The 25,117-nt window shown below is 45.6% G+C and overlaps 2 protein-coding genes across 3 annotated transcripts in view; both read left to right on the top strand.

Annotated features, from left to right (window-relative positions):
* Positions 1-8,673, top strand: part of LOC118387785 (tetratricopeptide repeat protein 28-like) — a 90,480-nt gene extending 81,807 nt beyond the window's left edge. For both annotated transcript variants that reach the window (XM_035776491.2, XM_052525855.1), the window contains 16 exons: positions 1,011-1,256; positions 1,332-1,485; positions 2,114-2,233; positions 2,380-2,527; positions 2,652-2,831; positions 3,018-3,212; positions 3,307-3,638; positions 3,753-4,000; positions 4,091-4,215; positions 4,314-4,391; positions 4,531-4,690; positions 4,812-4,888; positions 5,634-5,763; positions 5,950-6,057; positions 6,188-6,797; positions 6,909-8,673. In XM_035776491.2, coding sequence (XP_035632384.2) covers positions 1,011-1,256; positions 1,332-1,485; positions 2,114-2,233; positions 2,380-2,527; positions 2,652-2,831; positions 3,018-3,212; positions 3,307-3,638; positions 3,753-4,000; positions 4,091-4,215; positions 4,314-4,391; positions 4,531-4,690; positions 4,812-4,888; positions 5,634-5,763; positions 5,950-6,057; positions 6,188-6,797; positions 6,909-8,178 — 4,181 coding nt within the window. In that variant the 3' untranslated portion in view covers positions 8,179-8,673. The remainder of the gene's footprint in view (positions 1-1,010; positions 1,257-1,331; positions 1,486-2,113; positions 2,234-2,379; positions 2,528-2,651; positions 2,832-3,017; positions 3,213-3,306; positions 3,639-3,752; positions 4,001-4,090; positions 4,216-4,313; positions 4,392-4,530; positions 4,691-4,811; positions 4,889-5,633; positions 5,764-5,949; positions 6,058-6,187; positions 6,798-6,908) is intronic.
* A 1,215-nt stretch (positions 8,674-9,888) lies between these two features.
* Positions 9,889-25,057, top strand: LOC118387784 (phosphatidylinositol transfer protein beta isoform-like). Its single transcript, XM_035776490.2, has 11 exons — positions 9,889-10,013; positions 14,422-14,452; positions 17,214-17,359; positions 17,582-17,673; positions 17,821-17,828; positions 18,348-18,506; positions 20,033-20,110; positions 20,311-20,421; positions 20,562-20,684; positions 20,962-21,039; positions 21,790-25,057. Exons 1-10 carry the CDS (start codon positions 9,994-9,996, stop codon positions 21,010-21,012), a joined length of 819 nt encoding a protein of 272 aa, XP_035632383.1. The 5' UTR covers positions 9,889-9,993; the 3' UTR covers positions 21,013-21,039; positions 21,790-25,057.
* The last annotated feature ends 60 nt before the right edge of the window (positions 25,058-25,117 follow it).

The raw sequence follows: 25,117 nt of genomic DNA, 5'->3' as shown, positions 1-25,117 counted from the left end.
TTTGTGAAGTCTTGGTTGGTGAGCGGAACCCAGACCTCATAACCATAAAGGGCAATGTGCTCTATGGCTGATTCAAGTATTTTTAGCCAAATCCTAATTGGTATGTTGAAATTTATGTTCCTTTTGATGGCATAGATGGCCAATTCGTTGATATATATGTGGAAGAGGGTGGGGCTTAAGCTGCATCCCTGTCTCACCCCACAACCCTGTGTGAAGAAATTTGTGTGTTTTTGGCCAATTTTAACCGCACACTTGTTGTTTGTGTACATGGATTTTATAATGTTGTATGTTTTACCTCCAACACCACTTTCCATCAGTTTGTATAGCAGACCCTCATGCCAAATTGAGTCGAAGGCTTTTTTGAAATCAACAAAGCATGAGAAGACTTTGCCTTTGTTTTGGTTTGTTTGGTTGTCAATTAGGGTTTGCAGGGTGAATACATGGTCCGTTGTACAGTAATTTGGTAAAAAGTCAATTTGACATTTGCTCAGTACATTGTTTTCATTGAGGAAATGTATGAGTCTGCTGTTAATAATAATGCAGAGGATTTTCCCAAGGTTACTGTTGACGCATATTCCACGGTAATTATTGGGGTCAAATTTGTCTCCACTTTTGTGGATTGGGGTGATCAGTCCTTGGTTCCAAATATTGGGGAAGGTGCCAGAGCTAAGGATGATGTTAAAGAGTTTTAGTATAGCCAATTGGAATTTGTTGTCTGTATATTTGATCATTTCATTGAGGATACAATCAACACCACAGGCCTTTTTGGGTTGGAGGGTTTTTATTTTGTCCTGTAACTCATTCAATGTAATTGGAGAATCCAGTGGGTTCTGGTATTCTCTCTCTCTCTCTCTCTCTCTCTCTCTCTCTCTCTCTCTCTCTCTCTCTCTCTCTCTCTTCCTGTCTCTATTTCGCTCTCTCTTTCTCTCTCTCTACTTGCACTTTCCCATCTCTTTGTCGCTCTCTCTCTTCTCTTCTCATCCCTCTGTTCATCCCTCTCTCCTCTCCAGGTCATTATGACGAGGCCCTAGCCGTGGCAGAGCGGGGTCGGACCCGGGCGTTCGCCGACCTCCTGGTGGAGCGACAGCAGGGTCACCAACCCCTGACCTCTGACCCTTATACCCTGACCCCTGACGCTTACTCCCCGGTAACCGTAGAACACATCCTGAATACGGTCAACAGTCAAAAGTCACTGGTGCTGTACTTCTCTCTGGCCGCAGGGTACCTCTACAGCTGGCTACTGGCACCAGGCACAGGTAGGTACTTACACACAGAGACACACACACACATATACACACACCTCTAAATCTCTCACCCTCTGTTGTGTGCAGGTATAGTGAAGTTCCATGAGGTGTACCTGGGTGAGGGAGGAGCCGAGCTGCAGGCTTCAGAGATCCAGCGGGGAGGAGTTAGTGGCTGCCAGACTCTGGAGCAGCACATCACTGCAGCTAGAGAGGCTCTGGGAGTTGACGACTACTACAGCAGGTATGTGTGTGTCTTTCCCTTGCGATGCTCTTTGCTTTATTCAAATATTGTGCAGTGCTTCACTGATAGACTGCAAGCGCTCTTTATCGCTTGGCTCGGTGCTCCCTCCCTCCCTCCCTCCCTCCCTCTGTAGAATGGATGGGCTTGTTCAGAGGTGACATGTATTGCACCCCTCCAAGTGATAATGGGAGTTCACAGCCTCTCTCGCTTTCTCACACACACACTGCACACACACACACACTGCACACACACACACACTGCACACTGGCTACCCGTCAGTGAAGCGCCAAACAATCTTTAATAAAGTAGAGAGAGACTATCACACCTCGGAGGGTAATAAAGTTGAATACCACACGCAGCTTCCATCGGCGCCAGCACTGCAGGCTAATTTGTCATGGACCTCAGTGTTGTGTCAGCAAATGTTCCCCCTCACAAATTGTTCTCACTGACAACCACTGCAGTACTGCTGCCCTAGCCAACAGCACCTTACTGTGTGTGTGTGTGTGTGTGTGTGTGTGTGTGTGTGTGTGTGTGTGTGTGTGTGTGTGTGTGTGTGTGTGTGTGTGTGTGTGTGTGTGTGTGTGTGTGTGTGTGTGTGTGTGTGTGTGTGTGTGTGCGCATGTAACAGCGGTGAGACAGAGAGCGAAGCGGGTGATCTGTTGGAACAGCAGTTTGAGGAACGGCTGAGCTCAGCCAGCGACCCGACAGGCTACCTACGCATGGTTTCCAGAAACAACCTCTTCAACAGGTGGGTGGGTGTCTTCTGCAGGAAGACTCAAAACGTCGCCATATTTCAAGTCTGATGTTTCATATGGAGAGAGTGTCACGTCGCATGTTCCTATGCAATATCTACTTGTTGTTAAACAACCAGCCTCTTTTTGCATATTTCTACAGGGATAGTAGGAGTTCTTCCTGTCTGGTCAGTTCTACGGTGTCTCCAGTGAGCGAGACCCCCTCTCTACCCTGTAGACCCCCACCCAGCCCCCTCGGCAAACCCCCCCTACGAGCACTTCACCACCTGCTCATTGCACCTATGGAGGGGGTAAGAGTGTGTGTGTGTGTGTTTACCGTCACACACGCGTTACCATTTGACGTAGATCGAATTACATCTTCTATCTGTCTATAGTCATTCCTTCATCCTCGCTCTCTCTCGCCCTCCTCGCTAGGTGCTGATGCCCAGTAGTGGTGCAGTGGGCAGACATAGACAGCTGGTGTTGGTGTTAGAGGGAGAGCTGTACCTGGTTCCCTTCGCTCTGCTCAAAGGTAGCTCTTCTAATGAGTACCTGTATGAGAGGTTCAACCTTCTAGCTGTCCCATCTTTAGAGAGCCTGGGGCCTGTAGCTAAGGTGGGTGTATAGTACAGCGCACACTCAAATTTCCTCACGGGCACACACACACACACTACACAAGACAACAGCACAACCTGCACAATTCAATATACTGATAACCATGCTGTCATAATAATAATTGTGTTATTGATTGTGTCATTGACCGATCAATCATTTAAATCTGCGTCACCTCCCCACCTCCAGTCCTACCCTCGTCGTGGGGCTCCCTTCCTCTACAACGGTGGGGGTTCCATGACTGCAGTAGTAGGGGCTCCACGCCTGCCCTCCAGGGTGATGGAGCGTTGGCTGTGGGGTCCGCTGCCCTCAGCCCACGACGAGGCCCTCCGCCTGGGGGAACTGCTGGGCTGCCAGCCCCTCACTGGAACACAGGCCACCAAGGTACTGAAAATAAAGCGTGTGTGTTCTACTCCTGTGGTTTATTGAGACGCACAAACAGGCAATATTCTCCTCACTTCTCTTTTCTCTTCTCCAGGACCGTGTGATAGCAGCCATGGGCCAGGCAGAGTGTGTTCACTTTGCTACTCATGTCTCCTGGAAGCTGGCGGCCCTGGTTCTCTCCCCCAGCCAGGATCCAGGGATGGACTCGGGAACACGGCCCAAGGAGAGTGCACCGTGTGGGGGATCGCTTTCAAGCGAGACTGGGGATGTGGGAGCAAGGACTGAGCAACGGGAGGACGGGAGCGAGGACGGAGGAAGTGTGTGTGATGCAGAGAGTGTGTGTGACAGTCCACCACTTCAGGAGTTTCTGCTCACTGCGGCAGACATACTGGACCTGAGACTGCCTATCAAACTGGTGGTGCTGGGGTGAGCCACACACACACACACACACATACCTAATTATCAACCAAGCAGTTTTTATATATTTTTATGCCGTACGTCTACGTTTATAAACTTGTTATCTCTCTTCTCCCCACTCAGGTCGTACCAGGAGTGTGTTAGCAGGGTGACAGCTGACGGGGTGGTGGGTCTGACCCGTGCCTTCCTTGCAGCGGGGGTGCAGTGTGTGTGTGTGTCACTGTGGCCCGTTCCCATGGCAGCCTCCAAGGTGTTCACACACACCTTCTACACGGCGCTGCTGAATGGGACCAAGGCCAGTGCAGCTCTCACTGAGGCCATGAAGACTCTACAGAGCAGCACACACTTCTCACACCCTTCTAACTGGGCGGGTTAGTACACACACACACACACACACACACACACACACACACACATACACACTTCACACGTTATTCACTCCACTTCCTGTTTTCTCACAGGCTTCATGCTGATTGGCTGTGATGTGAAGCTGAACAGCCCCTCGTCTCTGATTGGACAGGCTCTGGCAGAGATCCTCCAATACCCTGAGAGGGCTAGAGACTCCCTGAGAGTACTTTTGCACCTGGTAATGAACATGCCCAAAGTTTGCCGTCTCACCTATGTCCATTCACGAGACTTTAAAGAACCTTGCCTAATAATGTGATTTTACCCTCCATCCCTCAGGTTGAGAAGTCTCTCCAGCGTATACAGAATGGTCAGAGTAATGCTATGTACACCTTGCAGCAGAGTGTGGAGAACAAGGTGTGTATGTGTGTGTGTTTGCATACGTGCGTGTGTGTGTGTGTGCTCTTTACTTCAGTGTAAGGTCTTTGGTGTTTCTCATTACTTAGTTATTCTGTGTTATCATAATGAATATATCTGTTTTCTATGAATCCACCAGGTTGGTGGCGTACCGGGATGGCAGGCCCTGCTGTCAGCCGTGGGGTTCCGGTTAGATTGTCCCGGTACCGGCAGTGGTCTCCCCGCTGCTGTCTTCTTCCCTATGGCCGACCCTGGAGACCGGCTGCAGCTCTGCAGCACCACTCTGCAGTCACTACTAGGTAACCTATCAATGAATTAGTCAATCGTTCAACCAAATAATAAACCAATCAGACTGCCAGCACAGCACTATAATCCAGTCCCTACATGGAAAACTATCAATCAATCCTCTCTGTCATCCAGGTCTGCCTCATTCAGCATTCCAGGCCCTCTCTAAACTGGTCATTGCTGCTGAGACTGGAGAACAGCTAATCAACAAGGTAGGCCTCAATGCACACAGACACACTGATTAATTGACATGCTGCACGCTCGATTTCAGACGATCACACACAAAGATTGTTTGATGATCATCCCTGATGTCATTACCTGATTTGACATATCTTTGTGCTGTTACTAAGATAAAGCCAGATTAAAAAGATTCATCAAACTATTTTTACGCGTGAGTTTCTGATAACCTCAATTGTCCTAAAATCTAGAATCAAATAGCTTGATAATCCATGTTAATAGTATTTTAAATAGCATGTATATGAATCAACTTGATATCATGTATGAATAAATTTGACTTTGGGACCCGCCCAACCCCCGTTCTCCCATGGGTAGGCTATGGCGATCGGCAGTTTGCCCAGTTTGGTTGTTTCACAAAAGTGCTCCCCCAGAAATATGATTTGAATATGCATGTGATGGGCCTGGTAATGTTTGCATGTGGGGTCAATATTAATATCATCATAACCTCTTGAATTTTTAGGGCTTATAAATAGTGGTAGTCCCTGCGTGGTCTTCATTTATAAGATTTGTTACTTTCTAATGGTCTGCTCCTAACAATTTAAGTCCTCTATCTCTTTCGCTCTTCCTCTTACCCACCACTTGAAGGCTGTTAAAAATATGGTGGGAATGGTAAGTTGTATCTTTCTGGCATGAGAAACTCATACTGAGGCAAAAAAGTAGGACAAGGCAGAAGTAACCTAAACTACGATAACCTAATAAACTACCTCTCCCTGTCTCCAGCTCCACCAGGTATTGGTTCAGCAACAGACATGTGACAAGGAGCAGGAGTTCTCATTGGCTCCCATCCAGGTATCCATTAGTGTCCAGCTGTGGAGACTTCCTGGTTGTCATGAGTTCCTGGCTGCGCTGGGTGAGTCATCACCGCACTGAGCGGTAGATATACTTGTATTGTAGCAGTGGCGGCCAATCTCATCTATTGAGAGCCACTGTGGGTGTGTCAAGTTTGAACCCAGGTCTCCTGCATGGCACAAGACTGTGTTAGCCCATTGAGCTAAAGCGTTAGCTGTGTGTGTTTCCCTTCTCTGTTTCCCTCCAGGTTTTGACCTGTGTGAGGCAGGACAGGAGGAGGTGCTATTGAAGACTGGTAAACAGGCTTGCAGACGGACAATGCACTTTGCTCTGCAGTCTCTACTGGCACTGTTTGGTAAGAGTCTCCAAGTCCTCTCTCTACATTGTTACAGTATCTAGGCACCTGGACTTCCTATAGTTACAGTGTGCTTCACCATTTCATCTTACCCCTGTCTCACCTCCATCTTCTCCTCTCGCCCTTGCAGACTCCACAGAGCTCCCCAGACGCCTCAGCCTGGACAGCTCTTCATCTCTAGAGTCTCTCTCCTCCTCCCAGTGTGCCTCCGTCCCCCTTAACCTCCCCCAGCCTCCCTTCTCGCCCCCGCTTGGTGGCCCAGACAGTCTCTCATGCGACGCCATCTCCCTCTACAGCCTCAGCTCCCTCGCCTCCTCTCTCAGCTTCCTGTCCCGCCCTGAACCCGCAGGAAGTGATGGCATCAGCCAGCGTTCGCGGCAGCAGGAACTGGAGCGGCACCGCGGAGGAGTCTCTCACCGACATACAGGAGATGTGTCGAGAAACAGATTAACGAATCACAGAGGAGTAGGCAGAGGGACAGAGGGGGAGGATAAGTATGAAGGATTCTCTATCATCAGCAGTGAGCCTCTGGGAGGAGGGGGGAGGGAGTGTGACACCTTACCCTTCCCTGGGGGACACAGACACATTAGAGGAGCAGGGAGGGGAGGGGCGGCAGGGAGGGGGTACCCCGTCTCGATCTCCTCCAAGGGGAGTGTCAGCACTCCCACCTCACCGCTCAAAGTCCTCCCCCCGCCCCTGGCCATACCCCCCAGCCCTACCACACACGTTAAGTCCCAGGGGTAAGCTGTTGCTTTTTTTTCTTACTAGGCTAAAAAAGACACTTGTTTGCTTTAACTGTTTGCAACTTGTCACATCAAGTTAAACATCTCTCTCCCTCCTCTCCTCCCCAGCTCTCAGAGCTTGTCTGAAGGTCAGGTGGTCAGTACAGAGGCAGTCCTCTCGGAGTCTGACCAGTCCAGTACAGAGACAGACAGCACCGTCAAGTCCCAGGAAGACAAGCCACCCTTCACCCCTCTGGACCCCCAGGAGCTGGCCACCAGGATCCTGGAAGAGACCCAGAGCCACATGCAGGCTTTGGAGAGCCTCCAGAGGGGGAGGACAGGAAGGGCAGGCAATGGGGGAGGGGAGAAGGGGCTAAGAGGACAAGAATGTACACCCTCCTCCACCTTAGTCCCCCTGACCCCCACTGGAGGTGGTTTGGGCTTCCGTTCGTCTGAATCCAGCGCTTTCAGCAGACCCAGTAGTAGAGCCAGCCTACAGGCCCGGGCTTCACCTCTCTCCCTCTCCAGCCCTCTCTCACCCCTCCCTGCCACTCTCTCACCCATCTCCACCCCTCTCCTCTCCACCAGGCCCAAACCCCCCTCTCGTTGCTCGTCCTTACAGAAGATCAGCTCCGGCTACAACAGCCCGGCCCTATCCTCCCTCTCTTCCTCCCTCTCTTTCTCTCACCCCCACCCCTCACCATCCAGAACCCCAGACCCCCACATCCATGCACAGCTCAGACTTAAATACCCCAGCTCTCCTTACACCCCGCACATCTCACACTCCCCCAATAGCATCTCCATCTCCCCCAGCTCAGGCCACCCTTCTCCAGCCGGCAGCCTCCTGTCCCTGGCCGCCTCCCCAGCCCTCTCCCTGGCCCCCTCCCCAGCCCTCTCCCTGGCCCCCTCCCCTGCCCTCTCCTACTCCTCTACAGGCTCTACCGCGTCCCGCTCCAGCCTGGCTGAAACCCCTGGCCTGCGCCGGTTGAAACAGGCAGGCCTGGTGGACGAGAGGGTCCAGGCCATCCACAACCTGAAAACCTTCTGGTCCAATGCCACCCAGAGGCAGGAGGTTCCCGGCCCAGGCAGAGTGCTCCGAGATGGGGGGAAGAAGATGAGCACGGTCCAGAAAGATGTCCTGGGGCTTCTCCACCTCTCTCCAAGACATGGGTCCAACAACAAGAACCAGGACGCTGAGGGGCCCCAGAGCCCCATCAACCCGCTTAACGGACATCGAATGCTGGGTTCAAAACCACCAGTGGCGCCTCCTCCTCAGACTGCTACTGACTCCTCCAGGGGAGGTAGTCCTGGAGCACCCCCACACCCTGTCAGACTGCCCTCTGGGAATGGCTTCAAGTTCCCCTCGCCTGGGAAGTTCTTCCCCTCCTCTAAATGCTGAGAGGGGATAGAGCAGGGCTCACCAACCCTGTACCTGGAGAGCTACCCTCCTGTAGGCTTTTAATGCAACCCCAGTTGTAACTTACCCAATTCAGCTCATCAACCAGCTAATTATTAGAATCGGGTGCGCTAGATTAGGGTTGGAGCGACAACCAACAGGACAGTAGCTCTCCAGGAACAGGGTTGGAGAGCTGTGGGTTAGAGACTCTTCATGGTTAGATATCTGCTCCTGACTCTAAGGCTCTTCTGGTGGGCTTTACTAGCTGGGCTGCGAGCTATGAAAGGGACTGAACATTACGTTAGCAAGAAGGTCCACTGGGGACCACTAAAACTGAAGTTCCGATTTGCACTTTGCGGTGACTGACTGCCCCCTAGTGGGGAGGACAGATCAGTGCTAGATCATAGAGGAGAAGAGTGCATGCAGTCACTGAAGGACAGAGGGTCAGATTGGTCTGTAATAATAACCCTGGGTTATGGTGCCTATGGTTCCTCACTGACAACAGAGCATGTAGTCCTCATGTCTCCTTCTACACTGTAAAGACACCTTATACAGGCAGACTCTGTCTCAGGCTCGGAGACTGTTACGATGACTGAAAATACAAAAAATGTGTTTTTACTTTCTATCTAAAACAATAAAATGTATGATTTATTTGAATATAATTATTGTTAACTGTTATTATAAAGGATTGTAACTGTTATATTGTTATTTTGTTAATTAAATCCAGTGTTTTGTCATCAGTATTAAATGTATTATATATTAAAAAGCAAACAGTACACAAATAAAAAACATATCATATTTTTATTAAATTGCTGAAAAGACATGTGAGAAGACCTATGTAAATGAAGTGTCAGTCTGAAAGCATGAACTCTCTTACTATTGAAACATGTATTGTCTTTTGAAAACACTTTTTGCAGATGCATCTGTTTTTTTCTCAGTAAATTCTTTTCAATAAAACTGGACTTTGCTCCTGCCTTCGTGAACAAAACGGAACCCTCAACCATGATATTTATAGTGTGATCAACTTTATACACTATAAAATAAGAATTTGATCAAGCTTGCCATAGAGGTAAGAGATGGAATTAGGTGTGCCTGTGATGATGCTTGTTGAAAGTGAGGACTTGGCAGGTGACATCCTGGTTCTTTAGAGCAAAACCCATATACAGGTTTTGGTTATGGAAATGCGATGATTGTATTCCCAATAATATTGAGATAAGTGACATTGGTTTAGAAACGTACTGTCTACCTGTACTGCTATTTGGGATAGTTCTTGCCCAGAGAAACCTCTGGAAACCTTGATATTTTTATGATTCGAACCAGAGATATATATAGATATAACACATAAGAAATATTATTGATCACAAATACCAAAATGTATTAATCGTCCCTTCTCCATCGGTCTGTGCTATCCTGGGTACTTGGGACGTCCATACCCCCCATTGCAGTTGATATTTAAAATAAATGGTAAGGGTTAAGGTTAGGGCAGCGTTTTCCAAACTCTGTGCACGTTTAGTTTTTTCCCCCTAACAATATACAGATGCTTCAAATGATCAAAGTTTGCAACTGTGTAGTGGTTGGGCAAAAAACAAAACGTGCAATCGTTAGTGTCACGAGGACCGAGTTCGGCGTAGGAAGTCTCAAGGAATCAAAAAAAAAAAAAGTCGCAAGGAATCTAGATAGCGCTGACTCGTCTCCATCCCGGTTCACAAGGTATGCAAGTTCTGACCAATCGGCGACTCCCGTGGGCGGAAACAAATCGTTGTTGATAATTGCTGGTGACGTAGATAACCTTGCGCAGCCGCAGCCCGGGAGGAGAAGATGGTGCTTATCAAGGAATAGTGAGTTGAAGTATTTCACATATAATTATGTTCGGCAATGTATTGAGTCAACGTGACTGTAATTTGAAATAAGTCTTTGCGTATTTGTGGCAGCTGGGAGGATATTGTGAGTGTTTGGGTGGATCAGGATGTGTCTTCACGATACCGGTGTCTAGGCCTAGACAACAGCGATAGCGAGCTAACGTTACCTTTGAATGAATCTGAATGGAGGAAACGAAGTAACTAACGGGGTAGCTATGTGTCTACACCTGTAAAGTTAGCATATAGGTTAGCTGGTTAACACGGTGCCATAAGCTTCGGTCTCGCGAGTGACAGATTATCAAGGTGCCATCTCAGGGGGCTCTGTTAAACAAGACGAGGTACTCAAGACTCCGTCAGTGAGACGTTTCTACGAAATGCAAAATACCATACAACTCAAATGACAGTGTGCGAGTCGGCACACACTACTATGCTAGTTATTTTGCTAGTTTACTTTTCCAAGTAAATCGTTCACTAGCTAGCATGCAAGCTAACCATCAGCTTGGGTGGCTAAATGACACTTAAGCTAATTACAATTACCTAGCCAGCAACTACCTAGCCCGTTATTTTTAGACCGTGTTGTCAAAGACAGTATCTGTGGTGTTGTGTTCAGTCTATCCGTCTACTCTTTCCTGGCGTAACATGCAACCGGTCGACAGTGTAGAGGCTTTTACCTCAGTCTGACTTTACTTGCAGGGTGCACGTTTCCCTGATGATTTTGTTAAGCGCTAAATGTTTGCTTGTCTCTTCAGCTGCAGCGGTTTTCATGGCAACCATACATAGCTCGCTACCGGCCTTCAGTTCACTCACACTTGTGTTTGGCTGCATCATCAAGCATTGTAATCAAATGCCAATAAATTATCCTCCCCCGTTGTCTTGCTTGATATAGTGTGAGTCACATCACCGCCAAGCAAGCGCAGTAATGCACTGACAGTATTGCTCAATGCTGTAGATGGCCAAGTCATTCCTGACATGCTGGCCAAGTGTGCAGTGACTGTCCTAGTGTTTCATCCAGATTTGGTTTAGGGCTGTCTAGATTTAAATTGATTAATTCCCCAACAGACCCAGGCTCAAGTTGTGTGTGTGTGTGTGAAGTCGTTTTGCTCAGGGTGTCATGACATATCCCCTATCGGTTGTCAAGAACACTAAAGCGGTGCCTATTCCCTTTTAAGGTCTATGGGTGGTGACTGAACAGTCAGCTCACCAGATATTCCTCAGGTGATCCAGGAATTAAACTACTTGGGACATGACTGAAAGATCAATAAATCTGTTTGCCTTTTCCAAAGGTCTTCCCACGGACAGCTCTGCTTTCCTGTATCATGTTGTATGATGTCTGTGGGAAGTCAGTTACCATAGCTAGGGCTTGTAATTGCTCTACTATGTAGAACCCGTATGGTGTATTTGCAGACCATGCGGTGGACACAGCTGGTTTTGTGTACAGCAGACTATCAGAGTAAACTAAACATGTCTCCTCTTATCCTGGAGTGCACATGTGCTGAATCGACTAACTTCAAAATAACCTTCTGAACTGAGGACATCATTGTGATTTTTGCAGCCACTCCTTGGATTTTGTTTTGGAAAGATTAAGATTAAGGTTTTACTTATTTCCATATGATGTCAATCACTTTCTGACTGCAACTCTTTTGATTTGAACTAAACCTTCCATATGTGTTTGCCCATGGTGGTCAGAAAAAGGGACTTTTTGGACATGAATGCCAAAAGATTCAGGAGATTGAGGTTCTCAAAGTTGACCCATTTTGCATACCCCACCCTACCATGAGACATCCATGTCTTTGTCACTGAAAAAGATAAATGGTTGAATTTGATATAATTTGAAAGCTTACGGAGGTGTCAAACTATTTTATATATAACATAGTATATATGTTCACATACACTTTCTGTTTGTCTGGGCTCTACAAGGTGTTCGAAAGCGTTCCACAGGCATGCTGGGCCATGTTGACTCTAATTTTTATTTTTCCTTTATTTAACTAGGCAAGTCAGTTAAGAACACATTCTTATTTTCAATGACGGCCTAGGAACAGTGGGTTAACTGCCTGTTCAGGAGCAGAACGACAGATTTGTACCATGTCAGCTCGGGGATTAGAGCTCTAACCACTAGGCTACCCTAGGCTACCCTGCCACCCCAATGCTTCCCACAGTTGTGTTAAGTTTGCTTTATGTCCTTTGGTGGACCATTCTTGATACATACGGGAAACTGTTGCGCATGAAAAACCCAGCAGCTTTGCAGTTCTTGACACAAACGGTGCTCCTGCCACCTTTACTTCCATACCCCTTTCAAAGGCACTTAATTTTATTTTGCCCATTCACCTTCTGAATGCCACACATACACAATCCATGTGCATCATAAATAAGGGATCATAGCTTTCAACTTGTCATGGAAAGAGCAGGTGTTCCTAATGTTTTGTACACTCTGTGTATGATGTAAAATAGGGTCTAAGCTACATCTTCAGAGGTGTCTGTTGTGCCCACCATCGGTTGAGACACAGCAGGCTCTTGAATACAGGGTGGGTGTCATGTTTTGGCTGATACATTTAACTAAAATGTGAATACAATTGAAATTTCAACTTTCAAATGGTACTACAAAGATGGTTGAAGGCCCACACATCAGAGAATGTTGACTTGAGTGGTTGAGAATATCCATTGTTTTAAACTGACTAATTAATTTAATTAGTCAATCTGCCATAGGAAACTTATTTAAATAGATCATAGACATCCCCATTCAAGTTGACATTTGACTGGAGAAAAAATTTGCCAAATTGTTTTCTATATTCGTGTTTATACTTTCCAATATTCATAAATTAATGTATTTTAATTTATTGAAATCAAAATACTACTCATATTACAGAGAAAGTGGTAAAGCTTCATGACTCCGATTTTTAGATTTGTAGCATCTTCAGATGAGACGTTATGGAGTCTTAAAGGAGGCCTGAGTAAGGCCAAAATGTCATTTAATATGTCAAATATACAGTATGTTAACAATCCTTTCTTCAAAGGACTATTCTATGGATTACATTTAGTTAAAAATGTATTGGTCTAGGTTTCGTGAGAAATTACTCCTACATATACTGAACAAAAATATAAACGCAACCATTTCAAAGATTTGACTGAGTTACAGTTCATGTAAGGAAATCTGTCAAATGAAATACATTCATTAGACCCTAACCTATGGATTTCACATGACTGGGAATACAGATATGCATCTCTTGGTCAAAGATGCCTTTAAATGTAAATGTAAAAAAAAAAAAAAGGTAGGGGTGTGGATCAGAAAACCAGTCAGTATCTGGTGTGACCACCATTTGCCTCATGCAACGTGACACATCTCCTTCTCATAGAATTGATCAGGCTGTTGATTGTGGAATGTTGTCCCACTCCTCTTCAATGGCTGTGTAAAGTTGGTGGGAATTGGAACACTTCGTCGATCCAGAGCATCCCAAACTTGCTCAATGGGTGACATGTCTGGTGAGTATGCAGGCCAGAACTGGGACATTTTCAGCTTCCAGGAATTGTGTACAGATCCTTGCGAGTTGGGGCCGTGCATTGTCATGCTGAAACATGAGGTGATGAATGGCACGAAAGGTGGCTCAAGATCTCATTATGGTATCTCTGTGCATTCAAATTGCCATCAATACAATTGAATTGTGTTCGTTGTCTGTAGCTTATGCCTGGCCGTGTCATAACCCCACTGGCACCACGGGGCACTCTGTTCACAACGTTGACATCAGCAAACTGCTCGCCCCCACAACGCCATACACGTAGGTGGTCTACGGTTGTGAGGATGGTTGGACGTACTGCCAAATTCTCTCAAACGATGTTGGAGGCGGCATTTGGTAGAGAAATGAACATGAAATTATCTGCCAACAGCTCTGGTGGACATTCACTGTGTAGGGCAGATGCATCTCTTCATATTCCCAGAACAAGCTGAATGAGTACCCAAATTAAATGTTCAAATCAACTGTGTGGAAAATCGTCCGTTTTTAAAAATGTTAGTTCTTTCCTATTAGAAAATGTTCAGCTCAGTGGTCTGAATGATGAAGAACTGACAAGTCTCACAGTGTGTGGGGTTACTGGAGTTCACTCCTGGCTCTGGTTGAACTCTGCCAAGACAGGCTGAGGCATGGATATGGTTTGGTTTACTGCAAGGGCCCCTTTTAGTCTCTTCGTGTGACACTATGTGTGACACTATGTGTGACACACACTACATGTTAAGGTTTTAAATGTATGTCAAGTATTTTGTCAGTGATGTCTCGTTTGTTGTGTGTCGGACCCCAGTAAGACTAGATGTCGTCGGCTAATGGGAGTCCTAATAAATCAAAACACTGGTAGAACATCTTTGTTTTCTTATGTTTATCTTTATTTCTCTCTCTTACAGCCGTGTGATCCTACCGATCTCTGTGCAAGAGGTGAGTACCACCATGTCATAGCCCACACAAACACAATTGTTATGCTATTTTCCTGCTTTCATGCATGCAAGTCTACATGTATGAAAGCAGGTCATAATTGGTGTTGGCATTGATAAAGCCTTGATGAACTTTGATTTGTTTGTGACAATAGGTGTATCTGTTGCATGCACAGGATGCATCTGGTGTGAAACAGTACGGTGAAATGCTGACTTTACAAGCTCTTCCTCAACAACGCAGTGTTTAATATTAAAGGTCAAAATCCAGAATATGATCTTAAAGAGCACAGAATTTATACTGGGTCAGATGTACAACAAAGAAATCAGATGAGAAGTAAAACACGAGAATGTACGCTATACTGTGTACACGGTCAGTATCATTTCAATGTGCAGGGATACAGTGGTAGTTGGGGTAGATATGCACATATGGGCAGGGCCGGCTCTTGCCTTTTGGGGGCCTTAAGCGAGCAAAACATAGTATTGCCTACCACTAATAACTCCCGATCTTCATAAAGACAATAACAAAAAATGACATACCTAACGCAACAATACTGTAACGTTAGTAGGAGATATGCATCTTTAGAATTTTTGCCACACGTGTATATGTATAAAGCTCGTTAAGTTGGAAAAACTTTGGAAACGTGCTGAAGTACGGACTGACTGCTGGGAACACGTCTACAACTTCATCCGCAAGCTGTCAAACTATCATAAATAAGTGCCATTCTGCACACTGTTTACCAGTGCAGTCACATCCCTGTGTTTGTCAGTGACCCAAAGGAAAATCCAACATAGTGTCTTTAATAGGGCGTTGGGCCACCAGAACAGCTTCAATGTGCCTTGGCATAGATTCTACAAGTGTCTGGAACTCTTGCAGGGATGCAACACCATTCTTCCATGAGAAATTCCATAATTTGGTATTTTGTTGTTGATGGTAAATGCTGTCTCAGGTGCCGCTCAAGAATGAGTGTTCAATTGTGTTGAGAACTGGTAACTGTGTGTATGTAGAAAAGTTACTGTCTGCGGTGACTGTGCCACAGGGAGAAGACTAATACCGGCCCAATTCTGCAACCCTGTTCTCTAACAAGGGGCATATGGTCTCCCTGCAACGGCCTGAAAACACACACACCTTTTAACACTAGAACCGCCATAGGCCAACGGCTACGAACGTTTGATTTTGTAAGAATACATATATAGAGTAAAAAATAATAATAATAATAATAATAATTACATTTTATTTCACACCTATTCCTACCTAGGCTTAGCTTGTGAATGTGTTCGGGGGGGGGGGGTCCGCTTGTCACATCCCATGTAGCAGCAACCTATATCAGTGAATGTCTGTGGCATGCCTTTCTTTCCACTGCAGTCTGTTTTGTCACAGCATTAATACTCCAGCATGATGAACACATGATGTTCTCCTGAAGCATGTGATGTAGTAGCAGCATATAAAGATTTTTAGTGCAGGTACACAGTGTGACAGCTGTAAAGTCACCACCCTGGAGGGGTCATATATCCTGACAGGGAAGGCCATTTCCCCCTTAGTCAGGTCCTACGGACTGAGGTCAATCACCTCCCTTCCATATAAAGATTAACTTCAGAGCAGGCTGCAGCTCTGAAGGCTTGTAATGTGTGGTTGTAGTTTCAACTACTGTACACTGAGTGTACAACATGTTAGGAATGACTGCTCTATCAAAGACAGACTGACCAGGTGAATCCAGGTGACATCTATGATCCCTTATTGATGTCACCTTTTTAAATCCACTTCAAGTGTAGATAAAGGGGAGGATTTTTAAGCCTTGAGACATAGATTGTGTGTAGATGAAAGGGGGGAGACAGGTTAAAGAAGGATATTTAAGCCTTGACACTTCTGTTGTCTGTTACCCAAATACTTTTTTTTAAATAAAAAAAATAGAGACATGGATTGTGTACGTGTGCCATTGAGGGTGAATGGGCAAGACAAATATTTCAGTGCCTTTGAACGGGGTATGGGTAGTAAGTGGCAGGCGCACCGGGTTTCTCTGCTGCTGCTGGGGTTTTCATGCTCAACAGTTTCCTAAATGTGATGGCTTTCCCCATCACCTCTAGATGTGCCCAGGGTATCAAGGGAAGCATTAGATTTCACACCTAGGTCTAACGCCTTACTGGACAAACTGTTGCTGATAGTAGAGAAACGGTATCTCCGTGACTGACCCATCTCTCCCTTGGAATCAATTCAAAACGAGCCAAATACATTGCAGCCAACTAAGGCCCACTGTTCCAGTTTGTATGAGAATCTCCTTTCCTCCTCTCTTGTCCCTAAAGTGGAACTGTGTGTGTGTTCGGGCCGATGCAGGGGTACAATAGGTCCCTTGTTAGAGAACAATAGGACAGGGTTGCAGATTTGGGCCGGTGACTGTATTGGCCGTCTTTCTGTGGTACTGTCGACGCAACGCAACGACACAAACTCACAATCTTTTTCTACACACACACACACACACACACAGACAATGCAGAGCTTTGTGTCGTCCGGCTCCTAGTCCATGAAGTCACAACACCCTTTCTGATATGTATAGAGTTTGTGTGTGTGAAATGTCATTAGCTTGCCATATCCTAAACCACTAACCCTTAATATGGATGGTCATAAACCATATAAACACAACGTCAAATAACATCCCCTTTCAACCACTAACAGTGACTCTGTCAGTGATTGGCCCAATTGATGTGTGTTAGTGACACTTTGATGTTCTGCGTGTCTGTGACACATGTCTGTGTTCTTCTCTCTGTTGTAGTACCAAGTCGGTCAGCTGTTCACTGTAGCAGAGGCCAGTAAGAATGAGACGGGGGGAGGAGAGGGCATCGAGGTGCTGATAAATGAACCCTACGAGGACGAGGGAGAGAAGGGACAGTACACGCACAAAGTCTACCATCTAAAGAGGTACACACACACACACCAAATCTGCTACACGTATACAGTATTGGGGTGGTGGTGGAGTGTACATGCATATTTTCCAAAGATTTCGTTTACACAGGCAGCCCAATTCTGATCTTTCGCCCAGTTACTGATAAAAGAGCTGATCTCAAAAGACCAATTAGTGGAAATGTATTGGACTACATGTGTAAACGCAGCCATATGATTGACTCCTGTCTCTCTTGGCAGTAAAGTCCCAGCCTGGTTGAGGTATATTGCACCAGAGGGAGCATTAGTCTTCCATGAAAAAGCCTGGAACGCCTACCCATTCTGTCGCACCGGTGAGTCCCACAACTCTTGTTTAAACACTCAATTGAGACCAATTCTGATTGCGACTGGCCAACATTGTCACATTTTAATAGTTCTTATTGAAAGTTAACCAATGATTCCTTCTTTCTTCTATTGCTTGTGTTATCCATCTGCTGCAGTTATAACGGTGAGTAGTGAACTGAACACACACACACACACACACACACACCATCATCCCCAGACTCGTGCCATTGTCTGTGTGGGGTAGTGTGTTTGAGACACTCATTCCCGTTAGTGTGACTTCCGTAGCGTGGTGGTGTGTAGCTAGCTGCGCTGCTAATGCTAGCACGCCAAGGTTTAGTTGGGCAGAGTGCAGAAGTTCACTAACCAGACGTGTCGTTTCAGTCCGATCAGTTAATTAGCTTAGCTAGTGGGTTTAAATAGGCCTCCGGCCTCCATTCAAGGCTTTCTCAGCATTAGAGATTCCCATTGGCTCTCTATTTAAGGCATTCTGTAGCTCTCCATTGGCTAATGTTTTAAGGCTACTGTACAGAGGAGGTGTAACTAATCAAACATTTGGAATGGTACACCCAATATGGCTGCCGCCCCGACCCACATCATCTAGAATTCAGTTAGGAGACTTGATTAAAACAAGGGCCGGTTTTAGATTTTTCTATCCTTTCTTTGCTCACTTCACTCCTTCCAGAACGAGTATATGAAAGATGACTTCCTGATAAAGATTGAGACGTGGCACAAACCTGACATGGGAACGCTGGAAAACGTGCATGACTTGGATGGTCCTACGTGGAAGACAGTGGAGGTAGTCCCCATCGATATCGCAGACAAAGATGTGGTGGCCCATGGGGTGAGTGGACACACACACACACCTGCTAAACACGTGTATGTGACCAATATTTCTGAATACTTCGAAACAATATTTGAATAAATAGATTCGTCCTATATTGCTCGTCAGACCTGACATGACTGTTGGTTCAAGCCGTGAGGTTTTAACCGCTCATCAGCCGTTTGAGATCAGTAACATGAAGATGGCTCTCTTCCCAGGTGGTAAAATAATCTGTCCCAGGCACTGACGGTTATGTCAATGTATTTGTCTCCCCCATGTGGACGAGTTGTCACTGCATGTTGACTGGCTGTGTGCCAATCTAATCTTGAACACCCAGAACTAAAATATTGCTTAATTGCTTCATGGTCGTTTAAGATCTGGGGGAGACGTGTTAGAAAATACACTAACAACGCTACCGAATTCTCACCCCTCTAAACGGAGTCTTTCTGGCAAGTCTAAGGCAAGTTTCATGCTCCCGAGTAACGCAGCAGTCTAAGGCACTGCATCTCAGTGCAAGAGGTGTCACTACAGTCGCTGGTTCGAGTCCAGGCTGTATCACATCCGGCCGTGATTGGGAGTACCGTAATGCAGCGCACAATTGGCCCAGCGTCGTCCAGAGTAGGCCGTTTTTGTAAATACGAATTGGTTCTTAACTGGAAATCAGCGGTCCGGAATGAAATTCCTCTTTAGTCATCGCATCCCACAGTCTGTCGACAGATGTTACTACCATTTTTTTAATGTAACGTGCATCTGTCCACAGGATTACTACTAGGCTAGTGTCATCTCTAGCCTGTATCTGCTGTTAGCCTGGCAGTCTCTTCCTGCCTGCCAGAAAATGTGCATGTGCAAGACGCTGTGTAGAAACTCTGATCGACACGTCACCTTACTGACACACTGCTGACGTGACTTGTTGTCGCTATAAGTCTGCGTAATCAGCCTTCCTCCCACCCAAAAGCCACAGTGCAGGATCCCCAAGCTCTGTAGTTGAGAGGCGGTATTGGAGTGAGCTTCTCTGTCTGTGGTGGGCCTACCATGTCTGTCTTGTCAGTCTCTCCTGTACAGTACTGACTGAACACTCAGGACAGAGAGAGAGCATGTGCTACAGTAGTGGCTCCTGTACTCCTAATGACATAAGTGGATCAGTGGCAGGGCCACAGCTTAATCTGAGGGTCCATCTGGTGCAGGCGCACACACACACACACACACACACACAGGTCTGACCAATTTTTTTATTTTAATTTTTTAAAGTGGGGACTAGGGGAGAGCCTGTGGTCGTTTGTGGCATTCCTTCATCATAAGGGAATTGTGTTGATCTCCCAGTTCCTCAGATCGTTGTACTATCCACACATCTCCTTTTACACAGTAGTATGTGAACCGCGAGAGGTCTGGTAGAGGCTTCATTCTAGATAATATTAACTTCATGTACATTAGTACTCCCTTTTCAATAGTTTCTCTCTGTGCGTGTTCACTCCTGCAGGATTATAATGGGAAGTAATGTGTATATGTTTTCAGTATGCATGTTCTGTAATGTACGTTCTCTTCTACAGGACTATAAACCAGAGGAGGACCCTGCTCTCTTCAAATCGACAAAGACTGGCAGAGGACCACTCTCACCTGAATGGAAGGTACAGGACTGGACTCCCTTCTGCCTTGTCTGTGTTAATTGGTCATGTTGACGTTTGACCTCGTTCAGAAGAGGGTTAAATCAACATGCCACGCTTCTCTTGTTTGCGTTGCTGGACGCTACTGGCCCAAAATCAACATTGTAGAAAATGTCATTTGAAATGTTTCCCTCGTCACCCTTCCTGTGTTTCTCCTCTGACAGAACGATCTGATGAACAAGACAGACTGTCCTAAGATGTGTGCCTACAAACTGGTCACTGTCAAGTTCAAGTGGTGGGGCCTGCAGACCAAAGTAGAGAACTTCATCCAGAAGGTACAACGCTTTTATCTCTCTCTCTCTCTCGCTCTCTCTTAGCCTTTTCACATTACTTTTAGGGCTTCTAATGAGAAAAGACTGATACTTAATATTGTCATCACTCATCTCTCCTACCTCCACCTCTCTCCTTCTTTTAGCAAGAGAAGCGTATTTTCACTAACTTCCATCGCCAGTTGTTCTGTTGGATCGACAACTGGGTGGAGCTGACCATGGCAGACATCCGACGAATGGAAGAGGAGACCAAGAAAGAGCTGGAAGAGGTAATACACAAACGCACAGTTGTTTCCTAGGTTTTAGACTTGTGCCTTAGAGTTTGAGAAAGTGCTCATATTTTTTTGTGGTGGAGACTTATTTTGATGTTTATGATGATGAAGAGGTAACTAACACCTGATTCCAGACGCATGAAGGGATCAGGAACCACAATAAACAACAAATCACCTCTCTAGGACTGTCTGTGACCCTCATTAGGCCTTAACCTTTGACCCTCCTATGGAGGTCTGATTGGTCCAGCTGACAGTTCTGCTCTGCTGCCTTTAGATGCGTGAGAAGGGCACCGTGCGAGGAACCTCGGCAACCTCTGAAGAGTAGCCCCCTCCCCTGTAGGTCAGAGGCTGAGTAAGTTCTCCAGCAGGGCACAGGAAATGACATCATCGTGGCGTTGTGGACTCATCCTATGCCTGTACTCGTCTTCATTGTATCTTTCTTTCACCCGCACTCGTTTTTGTTGCTCATCGCCTTTTTTTTTTTTTTTTTTGTTTTCACTTTTTGCCAGCTGCATGTTTCCAGTCTAATCAAACGTTCTGGGTCAGTCTGTCCTGTCTATGGTGGCTTTGGCTCTGTCTCCATGTGGCTGTCTCATTCTGTTCCTGACTCTTTCCATCACGCCTGTCTTCCGTTCCGTCTGCCTCTCTCAGCAGTTCTGCTGCACCACTTTCATCCTCCTTTTTCAAACCTTCATTAGTTTTTTTTTTTGTCCACTTTCTAACTAACATGGTGTGTTTTATGTGTGTGGTTCCAGGTGTTGGGGCTGCGCCACTACCCTGTTGCTATCTGCCATCTTTCTGCATGTCATGTTGCCTACATGGGGAATTATCTGTCATGTGGACAGAGAGGATAAGAGTTTTCACTGTGACGATGGAGATGGGTTGATGTGCTGTAAAGGGGAAATACTCTTTTTGTATTTCATGAAGTGAACATTGGCAGTGTAGCTAGTACATTATATGAACCAGGCAATAGTCATTTGATGGAATGACAAAAGTGGTTCACTCCTCCGTCTCATCACAGACAGACTCTTGTCCTTCAGGGGGTACTGTGGTGACCCGCATTATTTTAATCTCTCTTGTTCTTTCTCCTTCCTTGTCCCAGCTGCGTAGGTCAGGTCAGGTTCGAGGCATGACTGCAGCTCACGAGCAGTGAGGTTGACCAAACAAAACCCTTCCATGATGATGTTACCATGTCCACAGAGGAGAGGAAGTCTCTGCTCTACTTCCTGTCTCCCATGATTCATATATTGGGGGGTTGTCCTGATTGGTCAATGTTATTGTACTGACCCTCAATCACATGCCTCCTATTCACACAGAAAAACAAAAGCGGTTTTGCATTTAAAGAAAATTTTTAAACTCTTTGCACAGAAGGTAAAATGTAATTGTTAGTTGATTATAAGACGGGCTTCGTTTGTATCCAGAGACACAGAAAGCCTTTTAAACAGATAAGAATGTTATTTGTTGTTTTACAGTTCTCGGTATGTTATAATTTCCCCCAAAATTGGAATAAGATAATGTATTAACAGGCTTTGGACCAATTTAATTTGTCATGTATTTGTGTTCCCTGTTTTTATCATACTGTATCTGTCATTCTGCCATTGCTCTGGTTGGTTTCATCCGTGTTTCTTCCCCCTCCCGAGACTACGGTCCGTACAAGCCCTTATCCCAGTTGTAGTGGTCTGCAGACTTGAAACGCGTCCCAAATGGCACCCTATTCCATATAGTGCACCACTTCTGGCCTGAGCGCTGGGTCTGAACAGGGTGCCATTTTGGGATGTAGATGAAGCATTTTAATCCCTGGTCACTGTCCTGTCTGTCTGACAGGTGGCTGGGGAGACCGTTGTTCTTTTGTTGATTTGTCCCAGGTCTGTGGCTCTCTCTTGTAGAACGTGATGTTTCTGCATGACTTCATTATCCTTCGCTACCTTACAATATATAAGCCAGAGACACACACACACTCGTGAGTGTATGTGTACAACTGCAACCCACAGTGACTGGCAGTGCATGTGCGTTCGGATGCCTCCGTACTCTGCCATTAGGGAGTGTGTCCAAACGAGAAAGGGTGAGGATCCTCTGTGGACACAACTATGGCTACGTGTGTGTGTGTGTTTAGGATGCTGCTTCTGAGTGGTTTTGGCACAGCTAGGCTTCTCGCTGCTACCTGATCCAGCCTGTTGTAAATTGGCCTTGCGCTGTAGCTGCACCCCTCCTGTAAACTAGGGCTTCAATACCAGGGCTGGGGGCCAGGTCTACTTCAACTCAGTCCTTTCAGGACTTCAACCAGAAATTCCAATTTAAACATGTAATTTCTTGGATTGGACTTTCAATGCATTTCCTGAATGGACTCCATTGAAATGGAATTGGCCTCTGGTTTTTAACAAGAGGGCTGGGCTACCCCAGGGCAACCTAGCTTCTATTTTACTATAACTGATGAAGAGTGTGTGTGTGTGTATACTGTAAAGGGTTTTGTATAGCCTCTTGGACAATTGTAGTTCTGTTTGTCATGCTGTTCTCCCTCCATTCACCACTGGCCCAGGCAGCAACCATCTGTCTAACAGATAAGGGTTGTGATCGAGTGGTTTAGCATACGTCTACATTTCTTGTATGTTTTAGTTTTTTTTTTGCTGTGTTTTTGTTGTTGCATTACTGTCTATTGATCATGTATGTTGTCGTCATTTCCCTTTTTAACGTGTTAAGGTTTTAAACATTTCGTCATTCTTTTTTTGCCTCGTGCTGCTAAACCAGCTGTAACTAGTACCTCCTTCATGCCCCTTTGCTTTCTGCCTACTTGGAGTCACGTCGTGTGTTAATGACATCGGAGCGAGAGCTAGACTTTGGTGGCTTTAAAAAAATATATATATATATATATATATATATACTTTGAAATATTTGATAGATGATCCCCAGGTCTGCTATACCATTAGGAGGGACAGAAAGACATGGTCCTTGTGACTGTCCAGCTGTCCTGTGGGACAACCAGCCTAGTTCTACTACTGCAGTGTTGACCGTCCTCTGATTTCATATTGACGATGATACATGGTGGTTGGGTCTACTCTAGACGGACCTGTCTTGTCTCCCAGTACTGTTAACTATATACAGCAGGACGCTGGCTCAAATGGCGCCCTGTTCCATATATAGTGCACTACTTTTGGCAGGACAATATCGTAAATGGGGTGTTCAGGTGTAAAATATAATCATACTCTTGATTTCAGATCAGCGTGTTGTTCAGACAATGCTTTGAAATATTCACTTTTGTTTCTGCCAATGGCTAAGGTTAGGATTTGGACAATAATCTGATCCTAGATCTGTGACTGTGGTCATTTTGATGTTCCGCCCTCATGGCTTTCATCAATTCTGCAGTTTGACTGTACATTCACGAAGGTAATACAATGTGTCTGAGGTAATGAATTTCTCTGAAGTACGCAAAGACAATATTTTAGTGCAGATACAGTAAGTAATACGTTCTCCATCGGCGCAATGCTGACCATGTAGCTGCTGCAGCATTATTAACAGATAAGGCTATATAAGTATCTCTATTTAAACTAATTGAAGATTTTGATAGTTAATTCCCATTGTGATATTGTTTTAAGATGATTTTGATCTCCTGGGTAATGAACCCTTGGAGTGAGACACTGTTAAGTGAAACAGTGAAGTTTTATTTTTTGGGGGGCCATTTTATTGTTTCACTTTTTAATGTTTTGTCTTGTAGATTTGAGCCATTCCTGTTGGATCATTGTCTATTGGGTCGAATGTGACCCATAACTGTCCCATGATGTGGGTTAGTCTTTATAGAAACACCAGTGTCAACCAGGGTGTGAGGGGAGGGGTTGCACATTTTTTTCTATCCCAGCACGAACACCTGATTCAACTACTATCACCAAGCCACTGATTAGTTTAATCAGGTGTGTTAGCACAAACACGTGCAACTCTGTGGATCCTCCCAGGAAGGGATTGAGAAACACTGGCCTTAGGGCTCTATTAAATCCGTATCGTGGAAGTTCAGCATTACAGCGAGATTGAAATTTAAAGGCAATGTTCCCGCATTAGCAGAGACCGCATTCACGGTAAACACTGCATGTCGGCTCTATTGAAAAATTACCTTTTAAATTTCTATCACAGACTCTGTAATGCTTCAACGATGCAGATTGAATAGAGCCTTACAGTCCATAACATACTGTATGTCTTGTCATCATGACCAAGCACTTGCAAAATCTACTGTTCATTTCCTTTGAAAGATTTTCTGATCACAAGGTAAAATTCATGGGAATTTAGTAGTGAATGTAAAAATATTTTGTTTCACAGCTGCTGAACTGTGGCAAGGTCTAGATAATGGAATTGAACAGAATATCTAATAAAATGGAACAAACCTCCATGTGTGCTGTTGATTTGACAATGCTCGATACAGTTGGTCTACTCAGTATTTTTGGTAA

The sequence above is a fragment of the Oncorhynchus keta genome, chromosome 9 (assembly GCF_023373465.1).
Source record: "Oncorhynchus keta strain PuntledgeMale-10-30-2019 chromosome 9, Oket_V2, whole genome shotgun sequence".
Lineage (NCBI taxonomy): Eukaryota > Metazoa > Chordata > Actinopteri > Salmoniformes > Salmonidae > Oncorhynchus > Oncorhynchus keta.
Note: the sequence above shows the minus strand (reverse complement) of the source record. Positions and strands in the feature narration are given on the sequence as shown.

Excerpts from the sequence above, each read along its gene's own strand:
- LOC118387784 (XM_035776490.2), top strand. The coding sequence starts at position 9,994 with ATGGTGCTTATCAAGGAATA. Across the intron at positions 17,360-17,581 it reads AAAGTCTACCATCTAAAGAG|TAAAGTCCCAGCCTGGTTGA; the intron begins GTACACACACAC and ends CTCTCTTGGCAG. Across the intron at positions 20,422-20,561 it reads TAGAGAACTTCATCCAGAAG|CAAGAGAAGCGTATTTTCAC; the intron begins GTACAACGCTTT and ends TCCTTCTTTTAG.